We start from the raw sequence: 16,745 nt of genomic DNA on the forward strand, positions 1-16,745 counted from the left end.
GCAAACTCAAAGTGGGCTGTCATGTGCCTTTTACTGAGGAGTGGCTTCCATCTGGCCACTCTACCATAAAGGCCTGATTGATGAAGTGCTGCAGAGATGGTTGTCCTTCTGGAAGGTTCTCCCATCTCCAAAGAGGAACTCTGGAGCTCTGTCAGAGTGGTTCTTGGTCACCTCCCTGACCAAGGCCCTTCCCCCCGATTGCTCAGTTAGGCCAGGCAGCCAGCTCTAGGAAGAGTCTTGGTGGTTCTAAACTTCTTCCATTTAAGAATGATGGTGGCCATTGTGTTCTTGGGGACCTTCAATGCTGCAGAAATGTTTTGGTACCCTTCCCCAGATCTGTGCCCTGACACAATACTGTCTCGGTGCTCTGCGGACAATTCCTTCGACCTCATGGCTTGGTTTTTGCTCTGACATGCACTGTCAACTGAGGGACCTTATATATATAGGTGTGGGCCTTTCCAAATCATGTCCAATCAATTTAATTTACCATGGGTGGACTGCAATTAAGTTGTAGAAAGATCAAGGATGATCAATGGAAATAGGATGCACTTGAGCTCTTTCTCGAGTCTTATAGCAGAGAGTCTAAATACTTACAGTCAGGTCCATAAAGATTTGGACATTGACCAAGTTATTATTATTTTAGCTGTCTACATGATATACCAAAGCATATTGGAGTTGAATGAATATCAGCTTTAATTTGAGGGTATTTACATCAAATCGGATGAACAGCGTAGGAATTACAACACTTTTTATATGTGGTCCCCCCCTTTTTTAAGGGACCAAAAGTAAATGGACATTTGGCTGCTCAGCTGTTCCATGGACAGGTGTGTGTTATTCCCTCATTAGTTCATTTAAAAGTAAGCAGATAAAAGGTCTAGAGTTGATTTCAAGTATGTCATTTGGAATCTGTTGCTGTTAACCCTCAATATGAAGTCCAAAGAGCTGTTACTGCCAGTGAAGCAGCCATCATTAGGCTGAATCTAAACAAACCCATCAGAGATAGCAAAAACATTATGTGTGGCCAAATCAACTATTTGATACATTCTTAAAAAGAAAGAACACACTGGTGAGCTCAGGAACACCAAAAGGCCCGGAAGACCATGGAAAACAACAATGGTGGATGACAGAATAAATATTTCCCTGGTGAAGAAAAACCCCTTAACAACAGTTGTCCAGATCAGGAACACCCTCCAGGAGGTAGGTGTATCTGTGTCAAAGTCAACAATCATGAGAAGACTTCACCAGAGTAAATACAGAGGGTTTACCACTAGATGTAAACCATTGGTAAGCCTCAAAAAGAGGAATACCAGATTAGTTTGCCAAAAACATCTAAAAAGCCTGTACAGTTCTGGAAGTAATCCTATGGACAGGTGAGACAAAGATCAACTTGTTTCAGAATGATGGGAAGAGAAGAGTATGGAGAAGGGAACTGCTTATGGTCTGAAGCATACCACCTCATCTGTGAAGCATGGTGGAGGTAGTGTTATGGCGTGGGCATGTATGGCTGCCAATAGAACTGGTTCCCTTGTATTTATTGATGGGGACTATTGACAAAAGCAGCAGGATGAATTCTGAAGTGTTTAGGGTTATATTATCTGCTCAGATTCAGCCAAATGCTTCAAAACTCATTGGATGGCCCTTCACAGTGCAGATGGACAATGACCCGAAGCATACTGCGAAAGCAACCCAATACTTTTTTAAGGCAAAGAAGTGGAATGTTCTGCAATGGCCAAGTCATTCACCTGACCTGAATCCAATTGGGCATACATTTCACTTGCTGAAGGCAAAACTGAAAGCAAAACACCCCAAGAACAAGCAGGTACTGAAGACACCTGCAGTAAAGGCCTGGCAGAGCATCACCGGGGAAGAAACCCATCATCTAGTGACGTCTATCTCTATGGGTTCCAGACTTCAGGCAGTCTTTGACTGCAAAGCATTTGCAACCAAATATTAAAACTCACAATTTAATTTATGATTATGTTAGTTTGTCCAATTACTTTTGAGCCCCTAAAATTGGGGGACTATGTATAAAAATGGTTGTAATTCCTACACGGTTCATACAATCATTTGGACAAAACTCTTCAATTATAGACGAAAGTCTACACTTAAAGCACAACTTAATTATTTCCTTTCAAATCCATTGTGGTGGGGTACAGAGCTAAAATGATGCAAATTGTGTCACTGTCCAAATACCTTATTTACATTGTCATAAATTTGTGAAAATGTAATAAAATAAAAAAAGATCTTCACTTCGTCATTATAGGGTATTGTGTGTAGATTGATGAGGGAAAATAATTGTTTAATCCATTTTAGAATAAGGCTGTAACGTAACAATGTGGAAAAAGTCAAGGGGTCTGAATACTTTCTGAATGCACTGTACATGTAAATCTCAGAGACATAATGCATGCCACATGACATATTCACGTTAATACCAAGTTAAACGGAGCGTTTACAGTGAGAAATTCGATGTAAAAGATTCCATGACATTTATCTCAGCCTTTCAGTGAAGAGGGTCAGCAGACTGTTAACAGAAAGAGTTCAGATTTTTTTTGCCATTCCTATCACAACAGTCTCTGGGTTTGACTCACAGAACAGTCTCTAGGTTTGGAACCCATCATCAAATGGCCTTTCTAGTTACACTTTGTATTCTACCGTTAGAAAACAAATATAGGCCTATACTTTCAGTTCTTCATTTTTTGTGTGACTTTAGGTTTCTTGTAAGTTTCAGCCATTTTCAGTAACATGATGAACTAATAATTTTAGTAAGTGCACTTTGGGAGGCTTTTAGGCATGTCTTTTCAGTTGAGGGAAAAAAGTGAGATCTTATCTTAAACGATGGGAAATAACATTAACTTAAAACTTGCCGTTCTTGTGAAACTGAAACTGAGGTAATAACAAAAATCCCCGGCCGTTACCTTTATGCTCTCATTCCAGGAAACTGCTTATAGAATGAATATATATATAATCAGTTAAGGTTTATGTATGAGAGTAAAAGTGATACTCCTAACTGTAGCAACAGTATCAATCAGTACCTGCTCCTTGAATGTCCCCAATGCTTTCACTCCGTGCACACCATTTAATTCTATCAGCTAGCTACTACTGCCCTCCCATGTTTAAAACAACTTACTGCTGCCACAAACATTTACAAAAGATGTCGTAAGACTTGTACACATTTTACTTGAACCCTTTTATTATGACGAAAGTATTTGCAGTACAATATACTCTTGAAAAACAAGGACAACGGATAACTCATGCACCTTGAAATTACAGTGACCCTTTTTAATAATTTTTTTAATTCCTTAATCTTTATTTAAAGTGACAATGTCCCAAACTTTTTCTTGCAATGATTTCATTATAAGTTAAAAAGCAGGGAAGTTGCATAACAGTTATGAAGTTTCCACACAGATTAGAATGAGAGAAAGCACTTTCCAGAGGACAGCATCATCACCCCACTCCTTTACCCTCCTTTGGCACTCACATGATAACAGCATCTGGTCATGGCTCTCTTAAGCCTGCTAAATTAAGCCATTCACAGACCTGTATTTTGATGGAAGCTGGACTGTGAAAGACAGGTTAAGCAGAGACAAATTGTACCCAAGACACAGATAATGACAAGACGATGCAACAACGAGAGGAAAGATTACTCATGCCTTGTTTTGTGTAACTGGTCCCTGAAACAGTCAGTCATTACAATTCTCTAAGGGCTGAAGAGGGCAGGGAGGGAGGGTATGGGGACAAGCTCTGTAGCATAATGATTACATATTTAAAAAATAATAATACTTTTGCACAAAGGATATGATGATTGTGTCATTTTCACTCCCATTTTTTCTTGAATTTAGCCACACAGGAGAGCACAGCAAATATAGAACATTTTGGTTTTCTAATATTCAACTGCAATACCAAACTATGGTTTGAAATTCACACAGGATTATTTAAGCAAACTCACATAAAATATCAGTCTGAGGAAAAGGCAAAAAAATGATATTTGGTACCGTTATGTGAGCTATGAAATGTTATTATCCTGAACATGACATGAGTGAATGATACAAACAACAAAAAAGTACACCTGGAGCAAAACTGGCTTCACTTTTTAAGATATGTGATGTACAAGTGCTATTAATGTTCACAATGGAATCTTGAATTGAAACATTAAAAAAAGGCTGACAATTTACTGCATCACAGAAGGTAAGAGATTCAGTTTGGGATTGGGCAGTATATGGGTTTTCATCAAAACCTAAACAATGCCACCTAAGTTCTCACAACAAAAATGAAATAATGGAATTTCTCTCTTCAACAGGGGTGGCAGGGTAGGCTTAGCCTAGTGGTTAGAGTGTTGTGCTAGTAACCGAAAGGTTGCAAGTTCGAATCCCCGAGTTGACAAGGTACAAATTTGTCGTTCTGCCCCTGAACATGGCAGTTAACCCACTGTTCCTAGGCCGTCATTGAAAATAAGAATTTGTTCTTAACTGACTTGCCTAGTTAAATAAAGGAGAAAAAAAAAATATGAAAAAAAAAAAACTGGGATAGATTTGAGCCCAACACTCACTGTTCATACATTGGTCCATAATGTGAAGGATACAGTTCAGCAATTGACTCTGAAAAGTTCACTGTTGAGTTACTTCTGAGATGCTGTGTTCTGGAGCTAGCCGTTTTCCTACTGCCGAATTCTTCTGCCTCCTATATGCTGATCTAGTGAGCGGGGCAAGGTATGGACTTAGATCAGCTCCACGTAATTGGCTGGGAACATTCCAAAATGACCGTCTGGGCCATAGCCCCGCCACCAGCCCTCGTCAATCATCTCGATGCCATTGAGGATGTCATCAGGATCGAAGGAAATCTCTGTCTCATCAGCTGTGGAATGAAAAGAGCAATACCTCAGATCACCATGTCCATTCAGATATCTGTTGCTGTATTATTGTGTCTATTCCGTCGCCAATGTTTCCCTGATATCGTGAACGCCACTTAAAAAAAAACAAAAGTATGTAGAAAGGATAATCGACCTATATATTTTTTTATAAGATAATATTTGAGAACTAACAATCACCAAAATAAAAACGAGAGAATCAGAAATCCCCAAAATGTCATGGCATGTGGCTCCCATTGATTTTGTTATGTTTGAATCACCCAGATAGCATAAAAACAAGGCATAAGACATTGCAAAGTGTAGAATTGCAGGAAATTAGATTTGAAACTGCAGTTTCTCAGCTTCATGGCAAAATGTGTAGAATTGCAGGAAATTAGCTTTAAAACAGAAACATTTGGTCTATGCTGCCAAGAGGAGTGCCCCTAAAATCATGTCACCCCCCCAAAATTGCCACAGTTGCTGAAAAAAATACTAGGGTAACCACTGCTCACTGACTGCCAGTTTCCATCTAGCAGTTTCACCCACATTCTCCATAGGGGAAAAACATCACGGTTACACATTGTTCACACAGAGAACCAGTTTAGTGGGCCGAATGTCTACTGTAAATTGTCAGTAGGCTGTGACTGTAACAATGCTTACCAGCTTGGTAGTCGTATAGAGCCCTGGCACAGAGGCCTCGGTCGGTCTTCTTTGCAGCCACCTCATTCGTGTTCTCTTCCACCTGAGCGAACAACAAGGGTGCTACACCTCTGAGAATGCTCTTCACGTTTAAGTCCAAGCGCAAATATTTATCAAAGTCCTCTTGACTTGAATGGTATTTCAATAATGATTGTTATAAGGGATTTTCTGATAAAAAAGTAAACTATTGCTGTTTACAAATAATGAATCTCACTGCTCATGTGCTGACAAATATTTACCTGTGGGGGCTCCTCATAGAGGTTGTTTTGGGCTGGCTCTGTGTCATGGTTGTGCTCAGTGGGAGCTGCTGTTGCCTTTACTGAAACAGAAAAAGTACATAGTTTTTATCCGAAAAAGAATACCTCTCTACCAACAGGTGGCAGCAGCAGCACCAGGGACCCAGAGTACAAAGTAATTATGAAATGTGTCCAGAGAAAGGGTCATGATGAAACAGATGAGATGAATCGGACTGTTGTGTGTTCAGACTGAGGTGTGTGGGGAGCAGGGCCCACCTTCATCTTGCCACTGATCCTCAGGGGTTGCATTCTGCTCATCCAAGCACTCAGACTGGGATGGCTCACCCACACTGGGAGTGGATTCATCCACAACGGGCTCATCCACACTGGGTACTTATGACACAACGTACACAAATGATACACGAGCACAGATACACACAGTGTACAAACATACTAAAGCATGCACTCAAATATTCAGACACTGAATAATTACAAAACCATCTGTCAAGTCTCATGGAAAACAACAAGCCACTGGATGAGATTGATGATGTACAGTGATCTAATGATGGACATGGCCTATGAGCCATGAGGGTGATGTTAAATTGAAATAACAAGAGATGAAAGGGAGTAGCATCAGGTCAATCATTTAGATTGATGGATTTAAAGCGAGTAGCATCAGGTAGATATTTGACCAAAACACAAACATAGCAATTGAATGTCACTCAGTCACCTACGTGTGAAGTATGTGTGTGTGTTTGGAAAGGGTCAGTTTGTGTCAGCAGTATGAGTGAGCTCAGACCTGCAGCAGGGACAGGAGAGGCAGAGCCTGCTGGCAGAGGGGAGGCTTGGCGCAGGGGTAAGCGGGATGGCTCGGGCTCGCATGGTTGCTTAGAGAGAAAAGGGCTGTTCAAACGCCCTGAGAAACACACACCAGAGCAGACAGACAGGTTGGCCGGGAAGGTTACCCAGCAGAGCAGAGACAACACAAAGCAGATGTGGACTAGAGACAAGACTTGATACGAGACAATGAGTTAAAGTTGATGAAGGCAGAGTAATGCGACAAGATTCTCCTCCTGCATGTTTCAACGTGGCCCGGACAATCCCCTGATCTCGCTGCAAGACCACATCCCCACTTGACAGAGCAAGAAAGCTCAGCAAGGAAACACTCATGGAAAAAACAATTTTAAGAACTACACTATGTATATAAACAGCAAACAGTTGTATTGAATTGGTGGCTTACCTGGCTGGGGGCTGGCAGGGGTGTGGGCAGCAGCAGGGGTGTCAGTGTCTGCAGTGCTGGGGGCCATGCCCTTCTCTCTCTGCTTGAACATCTCTCTGGGGTTCATAGAGCGCTGAGAGATCAGGGAGGCCGCCTCCTGAAACACACCATGTGGTCAGACAGACACACTGGGTATTGTATAGCCATAGCAACGTTCCAGATGTTCCCTTTAATAAAGAACACAATACCATCTACTGTATGCATAAAGGTGTTCTGAATGATGTTCAAAGGTGAGAAGTCATGACCACAGTAGATGGTAGTGGAGCAGAAAGAATGTACATACAGGAAAATGAAGGTAAGTGAAGCTATGGCGAGTTTAGATTCATGCAAGGAACAGTTTTGGTTGTGTCAATGGAAAGGGAAGCAGGAAACAGAGGTTTCTGAGTCACAGGGTATAGGGAACCTTTAAACAATTATTAAACCTACAGGGGGCCACAGTTAACTCACATTGGCTTTCTCCACAGATTCACCACGCTTCATCCCTTTCTTCTGAGCTGCCTGGAAGTCCTTCTCCTGCTCCTCCTGATGATGATGATGGATGATGATGATGATGCACCACACATAATTCAACACTACCCACGAGGCAACACCTACCGGTTCTGTATAGTTTGTTCTTGTGTTATACTTACGTCCTAAATGTGTGCCTTCACATTTAAAACAGATAATTTAAGTGGGGTGCAGACCTGGGTTCAAATATCTCAATTACTTTAATATACATTTCAAAGAAAGTGTTCAGATATTTTTTGGGGAAAAAAAAGTAATAGTTGAATATTGGAATGGAAATACACTTGGAAAGTATTGACATGTATTTTAAAATATACTGACTCAAATACCTGGGTTAAATGCATGGGAGTGTATTTAAATAGTATTTGAAAATACATTTAAATAGTAGGCTATTTATAGGAAATTATTTGAAAATACTTCCAATAGAAGTAATTGAGTCAGGCTACATTATTTGAAAATATGTAGGCCTATTTAAATAACAAATACACATGTATTTGAACCCAGTTCTGGCAGGGTGCATGTTGCATAAACGGATCTGCTGCCCCCTACATGAGGATGAAACACCAGCTAAACATAGCGGATTTGATTTGAATTCTCCTCAGTCAGCCGGCCTGTCCTGCTGTGAGTCAGTACACAACTCACCCATTGTTGTTTTTCATTGTCTCTGCTCTCAGCTTCCTGCTGCTGCTGGTACTTCCTGTTAAACAAATGGGAAAAGCAGACTTAATGGAAACCTGGCTGTCTTAATAAGGTCAACTCGATAAGATAAACACCTCCAGCTAAGTTTACTAACCACCATTTTACTCACTTCTGCTGGTCAATCATAGAGGCCCTCTCCTTGTCTCTCTTCTCTCTGAGAGTTGCCTCCTTGGCCTCTCGATCCTTCCGATCTTTCTCCAGCTTCTGGCGCTCTTCGTCTGCCTTGCTGCGCTCCTCCCGCTGCCGCTTCTCCTCATCTTTCTGAGACACACAGAACACGAGACCAGGTTAGGGTATTCACTGTCATAAAGGACTATTTAATCAGAACAAGCTGAGCAACACAAGCAAATCTAACCAGTATTTACATTTAAATGTACCTTTTTGTCATTCAGCAGACGCTCTTATCCAGAGCGACTTACAATTAGTTCCTTCATCTTAAGATAACTAGGTGAGACAACATCACAATCGTATCAACTACATTTTCCTTCATGAGCAAAGTCAGTGCTAGTAGGAAAAGCACGTGAGAGTTATTTAAGATACTCTTCAGAGGTAGGTTTTCAAACGTTTTCAGAAGATGGGCAGGGACTCTGCTGTCCTGACTTTAAGGGGAAGCTTGTTCCACCATTGGGATGCCAGGACAGAGAAAGGTTTTGACTGGCTGACTGGGAGCTGCCCTCCTGTAGGGGTGGGAGGGCCAAGAGACCAGAGGTGGCGTGCTCGGTTTGGGATATAGTGTTTGAGCATAGCCTGAAGGTAAGGAGGGGCTTCACACTGCTGCTCTGTAGGCAAGTACCAGGGTCTGGAAGATGATGCAAGCTTCGACTGGACGCCAGTGGCATGTGCGGAGGAGCGTGGCGACATGGAGAACTTAGGAAGGTTGATGGCACAAGCGGGGAGCCCAGCCAACAGCGAGTTAGTTGCAGTATTCTACATGGGATATGACAAGTGCCTGGATTAGGACCTGCGCCATTCCTGTGTGAGGTAGGGTCATACTCTACGGATGTTGTAGAGCATTAACCTGCTGGAGCCACGCCAAGGTTCTTTGCACTCTGGGAGGGGGACACCGTGGAGTCCCTGTAGTGGCAGTAAGGTGTTGGGGCTGACTCACCTCTGCCTGCGCCCAGAAGTTGTCTTTATTGGTCCGTTTGATTTCAGACATGGCGTTGGTCTTCTGATACACAGAGCCCTGTCACAAAATACAAGCATTAGTTAAACACAACAAAAAACAAATAGGCACTCCTAGACACCAACCCCCCACCTAGATCCAGTACTGACACAGCATGTTGGTTTATTATGCCGAGTTAACAGGCTTTAAACAGCCTGTCCTGGCCTGGCCTCTCTGGCTCCAGCCCTGGCCAACAATCATGAGCTCAACTAAGCCCCTGGATTCTACTGCACATGAGTCATTGTAAACAACCAGCTCTGCACGTCACAACATCCAACATGTTGGAAACAAACCCACAATGAGAATCTCTCATCCGCAGCCTTGTGCAATGAATCTTACCAAAAATGTCCACAGGCAGACAAGTTATTAACCGAAACAAAATTAGCTATGAGAGTATATCTGACCAGAAAGCAACTTGCCTAACAGTGCAACCTGCCTGTACAAAACATATCTACAGACACTTAACATCTGATGAAACCAACTCAATGCATAACTAAAATGTTCTGATTTTAATTTCCAAAAGGATAAGATGATGTATTTGGTACGTACCACAGGTCCCTGGGGACCAGCGTCTCGGAACTTGTTGGACTCTTTGTGGAAGCTGTAGTTGGCCCCTGAGGCCTTGGCCACCTTTTGCATAATAGCCTCAGGTTCCACATCCTCCTCTGCACGGGCATTTATTGTGACATGGGCTCCCTGGAGTTACAGCAGACATTTTAGCTACAAACAACACGCGTCACACATTCCAGCCAGATAAGGCCATGAAAGGGCTGTCCGTAGGAGGGATATTTGATATGTGACAGGCACCACCCATAGGATCTGTTGACATGCAGTTAGCAAGGTGACTTTCATGATAACAACTGATAACAGACCACTTCCAGACCTGATTCAGAAACCACAACCAATAATTCACCATAAGTAGCATCCAACTTCTGCTTAACTCTTAACCACTCAAAAGCTATTACTGGCACTAACAGGGGTGTCTACTCAGTCTTTCCTGCAATTGTTCTTAATTTCATGTCCTGTTGAGGTTAGTGTTGAAAGTGTACACATAAATACACTATATATGCACAAATGTATGTGGACGCCCCTTCAAATTAGTGGATTAGACTATTTCAGCCACACCCGTTGCTGACAGGTGTATAAAATCGAGGACACAGCCATGAAAACTCCATAGACAAACATTGGCAGTAGAATGACCTTACTGAAGAGCTCAGACTTTCTACGTGGCACCGTCACAGGATGCCACCTTTCCAACAAGTCAGTTCGTCAAATTTCTGTCCTGCTAGAGCTGCCCCGCTCAACTGTAAGTGCTGTTATTGTGAAGTGGAAACGTCTAGGAGCAGCAACGGTTCATCCACGAAGTGGTAGGCCACACAATCTCAAAAAGTGACAGCCAAGTGCTGAAGCTCGTAACAAATCATCTGTCCTCGGTGGAAACACTCACTACCGAGTTCCAAACTGCCTCTGGGAGCAACGTCAGCAAAATAACAGTTTGTTGGGAGTTTCATGAAATGGGTTTCCATGGCCGAACAGCTGCACACAAGCCTAAGATCACCATTTGCAATGCCAAGCGTCGGCTGGAGTGGTGTAAAGCTCGCCGCCATTGGACTCTGGAGCAGTGGAAATGCGTTCTCTGGAGTGATGAATCACGCTTCACCATTTGGCAGTTTGACAGACAAATCTGGGTTTGGCAGACACCAGGAGAATGCTACCTGCCCCAATGCATAGTGCAACTGTAAAGTTCGGTGGATGAGGAATAATGGTCTGGGGCTATTTTTCATGGTTTGGGCTAGGCCCCTTCGTTCCAGTGAAGGGAAATCATAACGCTACAGCATACAATGACATTCTAGATGATTCTGTGCTTCCAACTTTGTGGAAGGCCCTTTCCTGTTTCAGCATGACAATCAGTGCACAAAGCGAGGTCCATACAGAAATTATTTGTCTAGGTCAGTGTGGAAGAACTTGACTGGCCTGCACAGAGCCCTGACCTCAACCCGATTGAACACCTTTGGGATGAATTGGAACACCGACTGCGAGCTAGGCCCAATCGTCCAACATCAGTAACCGGCCTCACTAATGCTCGTGGTTGAATGGAAGCAAGTTCCCTCAGCAATGTTCCAACATCTAGTGGAAAGCCTTCCGAGAAGAGTGGAGGCTGATATAGCATGAAAGGGGAGACCAACTCCATTAATGTCCATGTTTTTGGAATGTTCAATGAGCAGGTGTCCACATACTACGCAATTACACTACATGACCAAAAGTAAACATAAGCAGTCTGGATGGAAAAAATGTCTAGACCAGGGGTACTCAACTCTTAGCCTACGAGGTCCGGAGCCTGCTGGTTCTGTTCTACCTGATAATGAATTAAACACACCTGGTGTCCCAGGTCTAAATCAGTCCCTAATTTGAAGGGAGCAATTAAAAGAAATGCAGTGGAACTGGCTTCGAGGTCCAGAGTTGGAGGGGTCTAAACCATGCCAAATTACCTTGAGAAAATTAGCTATGGAGCTGACATGATTGGCACATAGTCCTTTCCTGGCGTCTTTCACACCTTCTCCAGTCTGAAACACAAATACTCATAAGATTCATTCAACTTGACAACCTGATTCAAATACAGAGGAGTGCCACCTTTGGAAGAAAAGGGAGTGTAGTGCAGCACTCACCCAGTTGATCAGGACGTATTTGCACAGGCCAGAGTTTGGGTCCTCGACACGACAGAAAGCGTACATTATTTTACCGCTGTTAAGTTCCTCCACCAGTTCCTCCAGTCCACCATCTGAAAACACCAGTATCGGGAACATTGTAGAATTTATGTGCTATGCAAAGTCTGTCATGTACATTACTGTGTTTAGCCTACATTATGTACACAATATATGGCAAATGACTCCCTTTTCCAACATGCTCTATTTTTGACAGTGTGTAGGTGTTGTAAGTAGGGCTGCAGATTTTGAGGAATATTCAGAGGTGGAAACTTTCCTTGGGAATTAATACCATTTAAATGTAGACGTTTTTTACATTGGATATATTTACCATATCATATGGAGACAGAAACAAACATTTGACCTTATCATAAGTAGACATAATTGCAAATGATTAAATCCTTCCAATAGGAAGAATTTTTTAAATTTTTTTTTATTAAATGAGTTGACTTTTCACATGGGATGATTTCACTGGACAACAAAAGAAAGGGAATATTGAATGATCCATCGCATCTCCCAAAAACGTTTTCAACATACACTACCGTTCAAAACTTTGGGGTCACTTAGAAATTCAAGTTTTTTAAAGAAAAGCACATTTTTTGTCCATTAAAATAACACAATTAATCAGAAATAGTGTAGACATTGTTAATGTTGTAAATGATTATTGTAGCTGGAAACAGCTGATTTTTAATGGAATATCTACATAGGCCAATTATCAGCAACCATCACTCCTGTGTTCCAATGGCGCGTTCTGTGTTCCAATGGCACGTTGTGTTAGCTAATCCAAGTTGATCATTTTAAAAGGCTAATCGATCATTACAAAACCCTTTTGCAATTATGTTAGCACAGCTGAAAACTGTTGTGCTCATTAAAGAAGCAATAAAACTGGCCTTCTTTAGACTAGTTGATTATCTGGAGCATCAGCATTTATGGGTTCGATTACAGGCTCAAAATGGCCAGAAACAAAGACCTTTCTTCTGAAACTCATCAGTCTATTCTCGTTCTGAGAAATGATATTCCATGCAAGAAATTACCAAGAAACTGAAGATCTCGTACAACGCTGTGTACGACTCCCTTCACAGAACAGGGCTAACTGGCTCCAACCAGAATGGAAAGAGTGGGAGGCGTCGGTGCACAACTGAGCAAGAGGACAAGTACATTAGCGTCTAGTTTGAGAAACAGGCACCTCAAGTCCTCAACTGGCAGCTTCATGAAATAAAGTGACACCATAGGTGAAATGAAATGACACCATAGGTCTTGTTGATCTCTGCACACGACAGGATGCTCTTGTCAGCATATTTGGGGTCCAACATGTACGCTGCGGCGTGTATGGGCTTCAGGCAGAAGTCTTCATGCTTTTTGATGTATTTCAGAACTGCAGTTTCCTCTGCTTGGAGCAACAGTGAAGTGGGCAGGGTAGTACGGATTTCAGGATGGCATTGTCTCCCACAATTTGTGCAATGGCTACTGCTTTAGGTTTTAGGAGTTTCAGGCTGCAAACCACTCTCTCCCAAAATACATCATCCAGGAGGATCCTCTTGATGGGGCTGTCCATATCGGCAGACTATGATATGACCATTTCTTGGAGACGCCTTCCCCTCCAGGACTGTCAAACATGATGACAACACCACCCTAATGGGTGTTGCTAGGCAGCTTCAATGTGGTGCGCTTATTCTTCTCACTTTGCTTGGTAAGGTAGATTGCTGCTATAACTTGATGACCCTTCACATACCTAACCATTTCCTTGGCTCTCTTGTAGTGTGTCCATTGTTTTCAGTGCCATGATGTCCTTGAGGAGCTGATTCAATGCATGAACAGCACAGCCAATGGGTGTGACGTAACGGTAGGGCTCCTCCACTTTAGACCAAGCAGCCTTCATGTTCGCAGCATTGTCGGTCACCAGTGGAAATACCTTCTGTGGTCCAAGGTCATTGATGACTGCCTTCAGCTCATCTGCAATGTAGAGACCGGTGTGTCTGTGCGCTTGTAGAATACTGGTTAGGTGTGGAGATGATGTAGTTAATTATTCCTTGTCCACGAACATTCGACCACCCATCAAGAGTTGATTGCAATACAGTCTGCTTTCTCTATGATTTGCTTGACCTTTACTTGAACTCTGTATCCAGACAATGAGTAGATAACGCATGTCTGGTTGGAGGGGTGTATGCTGGGCAAAGAACATTCAGAAATCACTTCCAATACACCTTGCCTGTGAGCATCAGAGGTGAACCAGTTGCATACACAGCTCGAGCGAGACATTCATCAGCATTTCTGACTACATTCCTCCATTGAGTCAAAAAAAAACTTCTGATTCTAGGAGAACCATGAGCTGTTGCTATTGATAAAGTGTCTGATTCATCCTTTTCACCTCGAATAGAAGTAGAGGGACTTTTGTCAGAGGTCGCTTGTTGTGAGCGCTGAGGGAACTTTATGCACTTGGCCAGATGATTCAGCATATTTGTTACATTCTTCACATATGAGTTGGCACAGTATTTGCAAATGTACACAGCTTTTCCTTCTACATTAGCTGCAGTGAAATGTCTCCACACATCAGATAGTGCCCGTAGCATTTTCCTGTAAAGATTAGAAAAGAAATGAGTGAAAAAAACCAAATACAATTCCATATGCAGATAAATAGTTAAGCAGTTAGATTAAACAACTCCTTTGCAAGATAAATGTCTTAAGATTAAACATGTATGGAAACAGGTGAATTAACACTCAGTTAGCAGGCTCAAGCAATCTAAACAATACATGGTAGCAAAAACTAACCATCAGAAATTGTTAACAAGTTAGAAATGATTTAAACACATTTTGCTGTAGGCTACTATTTACTAGTTAACAAAAAAATCATGCATGTCATAAAATATATTCACCCAGTATTGTAATCAAAACTTACCAGAAAGCATGGAGTCCTTGGCTCAGACAGTGTAGTAATGTGGGCTCAATAGCATCTCAGTGTGCAAGATCTTGAGAATCAGCTATACATGTGATGGAAGAATGCACTGTCCATGCAGAAGGTTGCAATTCCATTGAATTGGGGATAGTTTAACCAAAATATGCCACAAGACCTAGAATTGCCTTGTGTATCCCATAAAAAAGGTTCACTGTTATAAGCTAACTTTTTGATGAATTTAAGCAAAATTCCCCAAATTCCAGGGTTTAACTTCCATTGGAAAATTTCCGGAAAAATACCGGAATTTTACTGCAAAGTTTCCAACCCTTTGCAACCCTATTTGTAAGTATCTTGATTAATCCCCCTGCCCCCAAAAAAGCGAATACACCAGCGTAAGCCTTTTGTATACCACGTCAATTAATTATCAGATCTATGCAGAAACAGAGTGCTCATTTTCTTTATATTCCTGGATAGTCACCTGTTGAAGTGTCCTGGGGCAAGGATTCTTTTTGGGATTTTCATGTCCCTCAGCCAAGCACCTAATTCTCTTATTTTTCAATCTTGGCTAAAGCACGTTTGGGTACACTTTCTACTTAATGATAGCTACTTTGAGGAACATTTTTGCCAACTTACTATGACTGACATGTGGTCGTCTCACCTTGCTACCTTAAAATGAATGCACTAACTCTAAACTAAGTCGCTCTGGATAAGAGCGTCTGCTAAATGACTAAAATGTAAATGTTTCCCCCTACCACATTACACATGCTTGGTTATCTTTCTTTTCACATAATGCAAATAGTTATCTTCTGAAAGAAATCTGTCTGGGAGACTTACCCAAACAATAAAAATATGCCACTACTGCAGAAGATTAACATTTACCTTTGCTTGCATCTTTTAAATTGCCTTACTGTGCTTAGAGAGCAATTCAGTGGCATACCATAAGTGAGGGTGATGATCTCAGACAACATTGCAGACTCGATACCAAACAGAATAGATTTACATGTTGGAGCCTTTCTTGGATTCTGTCTACCACACTCACCTCCCTTCTCTGCCAATCGTATATCATTAGTGTTCCCCTCGTAGGTGAACAAGGCCCTGCAGAGAAGAACGCCAGGTTACAGGATCACACAACCATTGCAAAATTGTAGATTGGTAGCCTAATAAGCAGTTTAAACAGACTGTCAGCATCAATATTCACAACCACAGTTAGCAAGCTATTGCAGAATAGCATCCTGAAGCAACCTGGCTAAGTGATGTGCCTTACTCAAAACAACTTGACACTTGATTGAACTGCATAACTTTGGACCGGAACCATTAAAGCTGCAATATGCAACTTTTTGGGTGACCCCCCAAATTCACATTGAAAAGTGAAATAGAGAGCTATCATCCTCATTGAAAGCAAGTCAAAGAAGCGGTAGATCTGTTCCATTTCATGATAGCCAAATTGGTAGTTACAGTCTTGTCCCATCGTGACAACTCCCGTACAGAGGTGAAGGTCGAGAGCCATGCATCGTCCGAAACACAACCATGCCAAGCCGCACTGCTTCTTGACACTGATCGCTTAACCCGGAAGGCAGCCGCACCAATGTGTCAGAGGAAACACCGTACAACTTGCAACCAAAATCAGTGCGCATGTGCCAGGCTCGCCACAGAAGTTGCTAGAGCGCGATGGGACAAGTACATCCCAGCCAGCCAAACCCTCCCCTAACTCGGAAGACGCTGGGC

At 42.2% G+C, this 16,745-nt stretch overlaps 1 protein-coding gene across 4 annotated transcripts in view; it reads right to left on the bottom strand.

Moving 5' to 3' along the window:
- Positions 1 to 3,168: 3,168 nt before the first annotated feature.
- LOC115200134 (drebrin-like protein B) overlaps positions 3,169 to 16,745 on the bottom strand; it is a 16,316-nt gene continuing 2,739 nt past the window's right edge. For 2 of the 4 annotated variants that reach the window (XM_029762906.1, XM_029762907.1), the window contains exons 2-15: positions 16,060 to 16,115; positions 12,092 to 12,204; positions 11,915 to 11,989; positions 9,975 to 10,121; positions 9,369 to 9,446; positions 8,370 to 8,521; positions 8,204 to 8,258; positions 7,505 to 7,579; positions 7,019 to 7,154; positions 6,578 to 6,694; positions 6,055 to 6,171; positions 5,782 to 5,861; positions 5,504 to 5,585; positions 3,169 to 4,851 (exon numbers count right to left, since the gene is read on the bottom strand). In XM_029762906.1, the coding sequence (XP_029618766.1) occupies positions 4,715 to 4,851; positions 5,504 to 5,585; positions 5,782 to 5,861; positions 6,055 to 6,171; positions 6,578 to 6,694; positions 7,019 to 7,154; positions 7,505 to 7,579; positions 8,204 to 8,258; positions 8,370 to 8,521; positions 9,369 to 9,446; positions 9,975 to 10,121; positions 11,915 to 11,989; positions 12,092 to 12,204; positions 16,060 to 16,115 (1,420 nt within the window). In that variant the 3' untranslated portion in view covers positions 3,169 to 4,714. The remainder of the gene's footprint in view (positions 4,852 to 5,503; positions 5,586 to 5,781; positions 5,862 to 6,054; positions 6,172 to 6,577; positions 6,695 to 7,018; positions 7,155 to 7,504; positions 7,580 to 8,203; positions 8,259 to 8,369; positions 8,522 to 9,368; positions 9,447 to 9,974; positions 10,122 to 11,914; positions 11,990 to 12,091; positions 12,205 to 16,059; positions 16,116 to 16,745) is intronic. The other 2 variants (XM_029762909.1, XM_029762908.1) reach the window with 2 other exon arrangements.

The sequence above is a fragment of the Salmo trutta genome, chromosome 9 (genome assembly GCF_901001165.1).
Source record: "Salmo trutta chromosome 9, fSalTru1.1, whole genome shotgun sequence".
Classification (NCBI taxonomy): Eukaryota; Metazoa; Chordata; class Actinopteri; order Salmoniformes; family Salmonidae; genus Salmo; species Salmo trutta.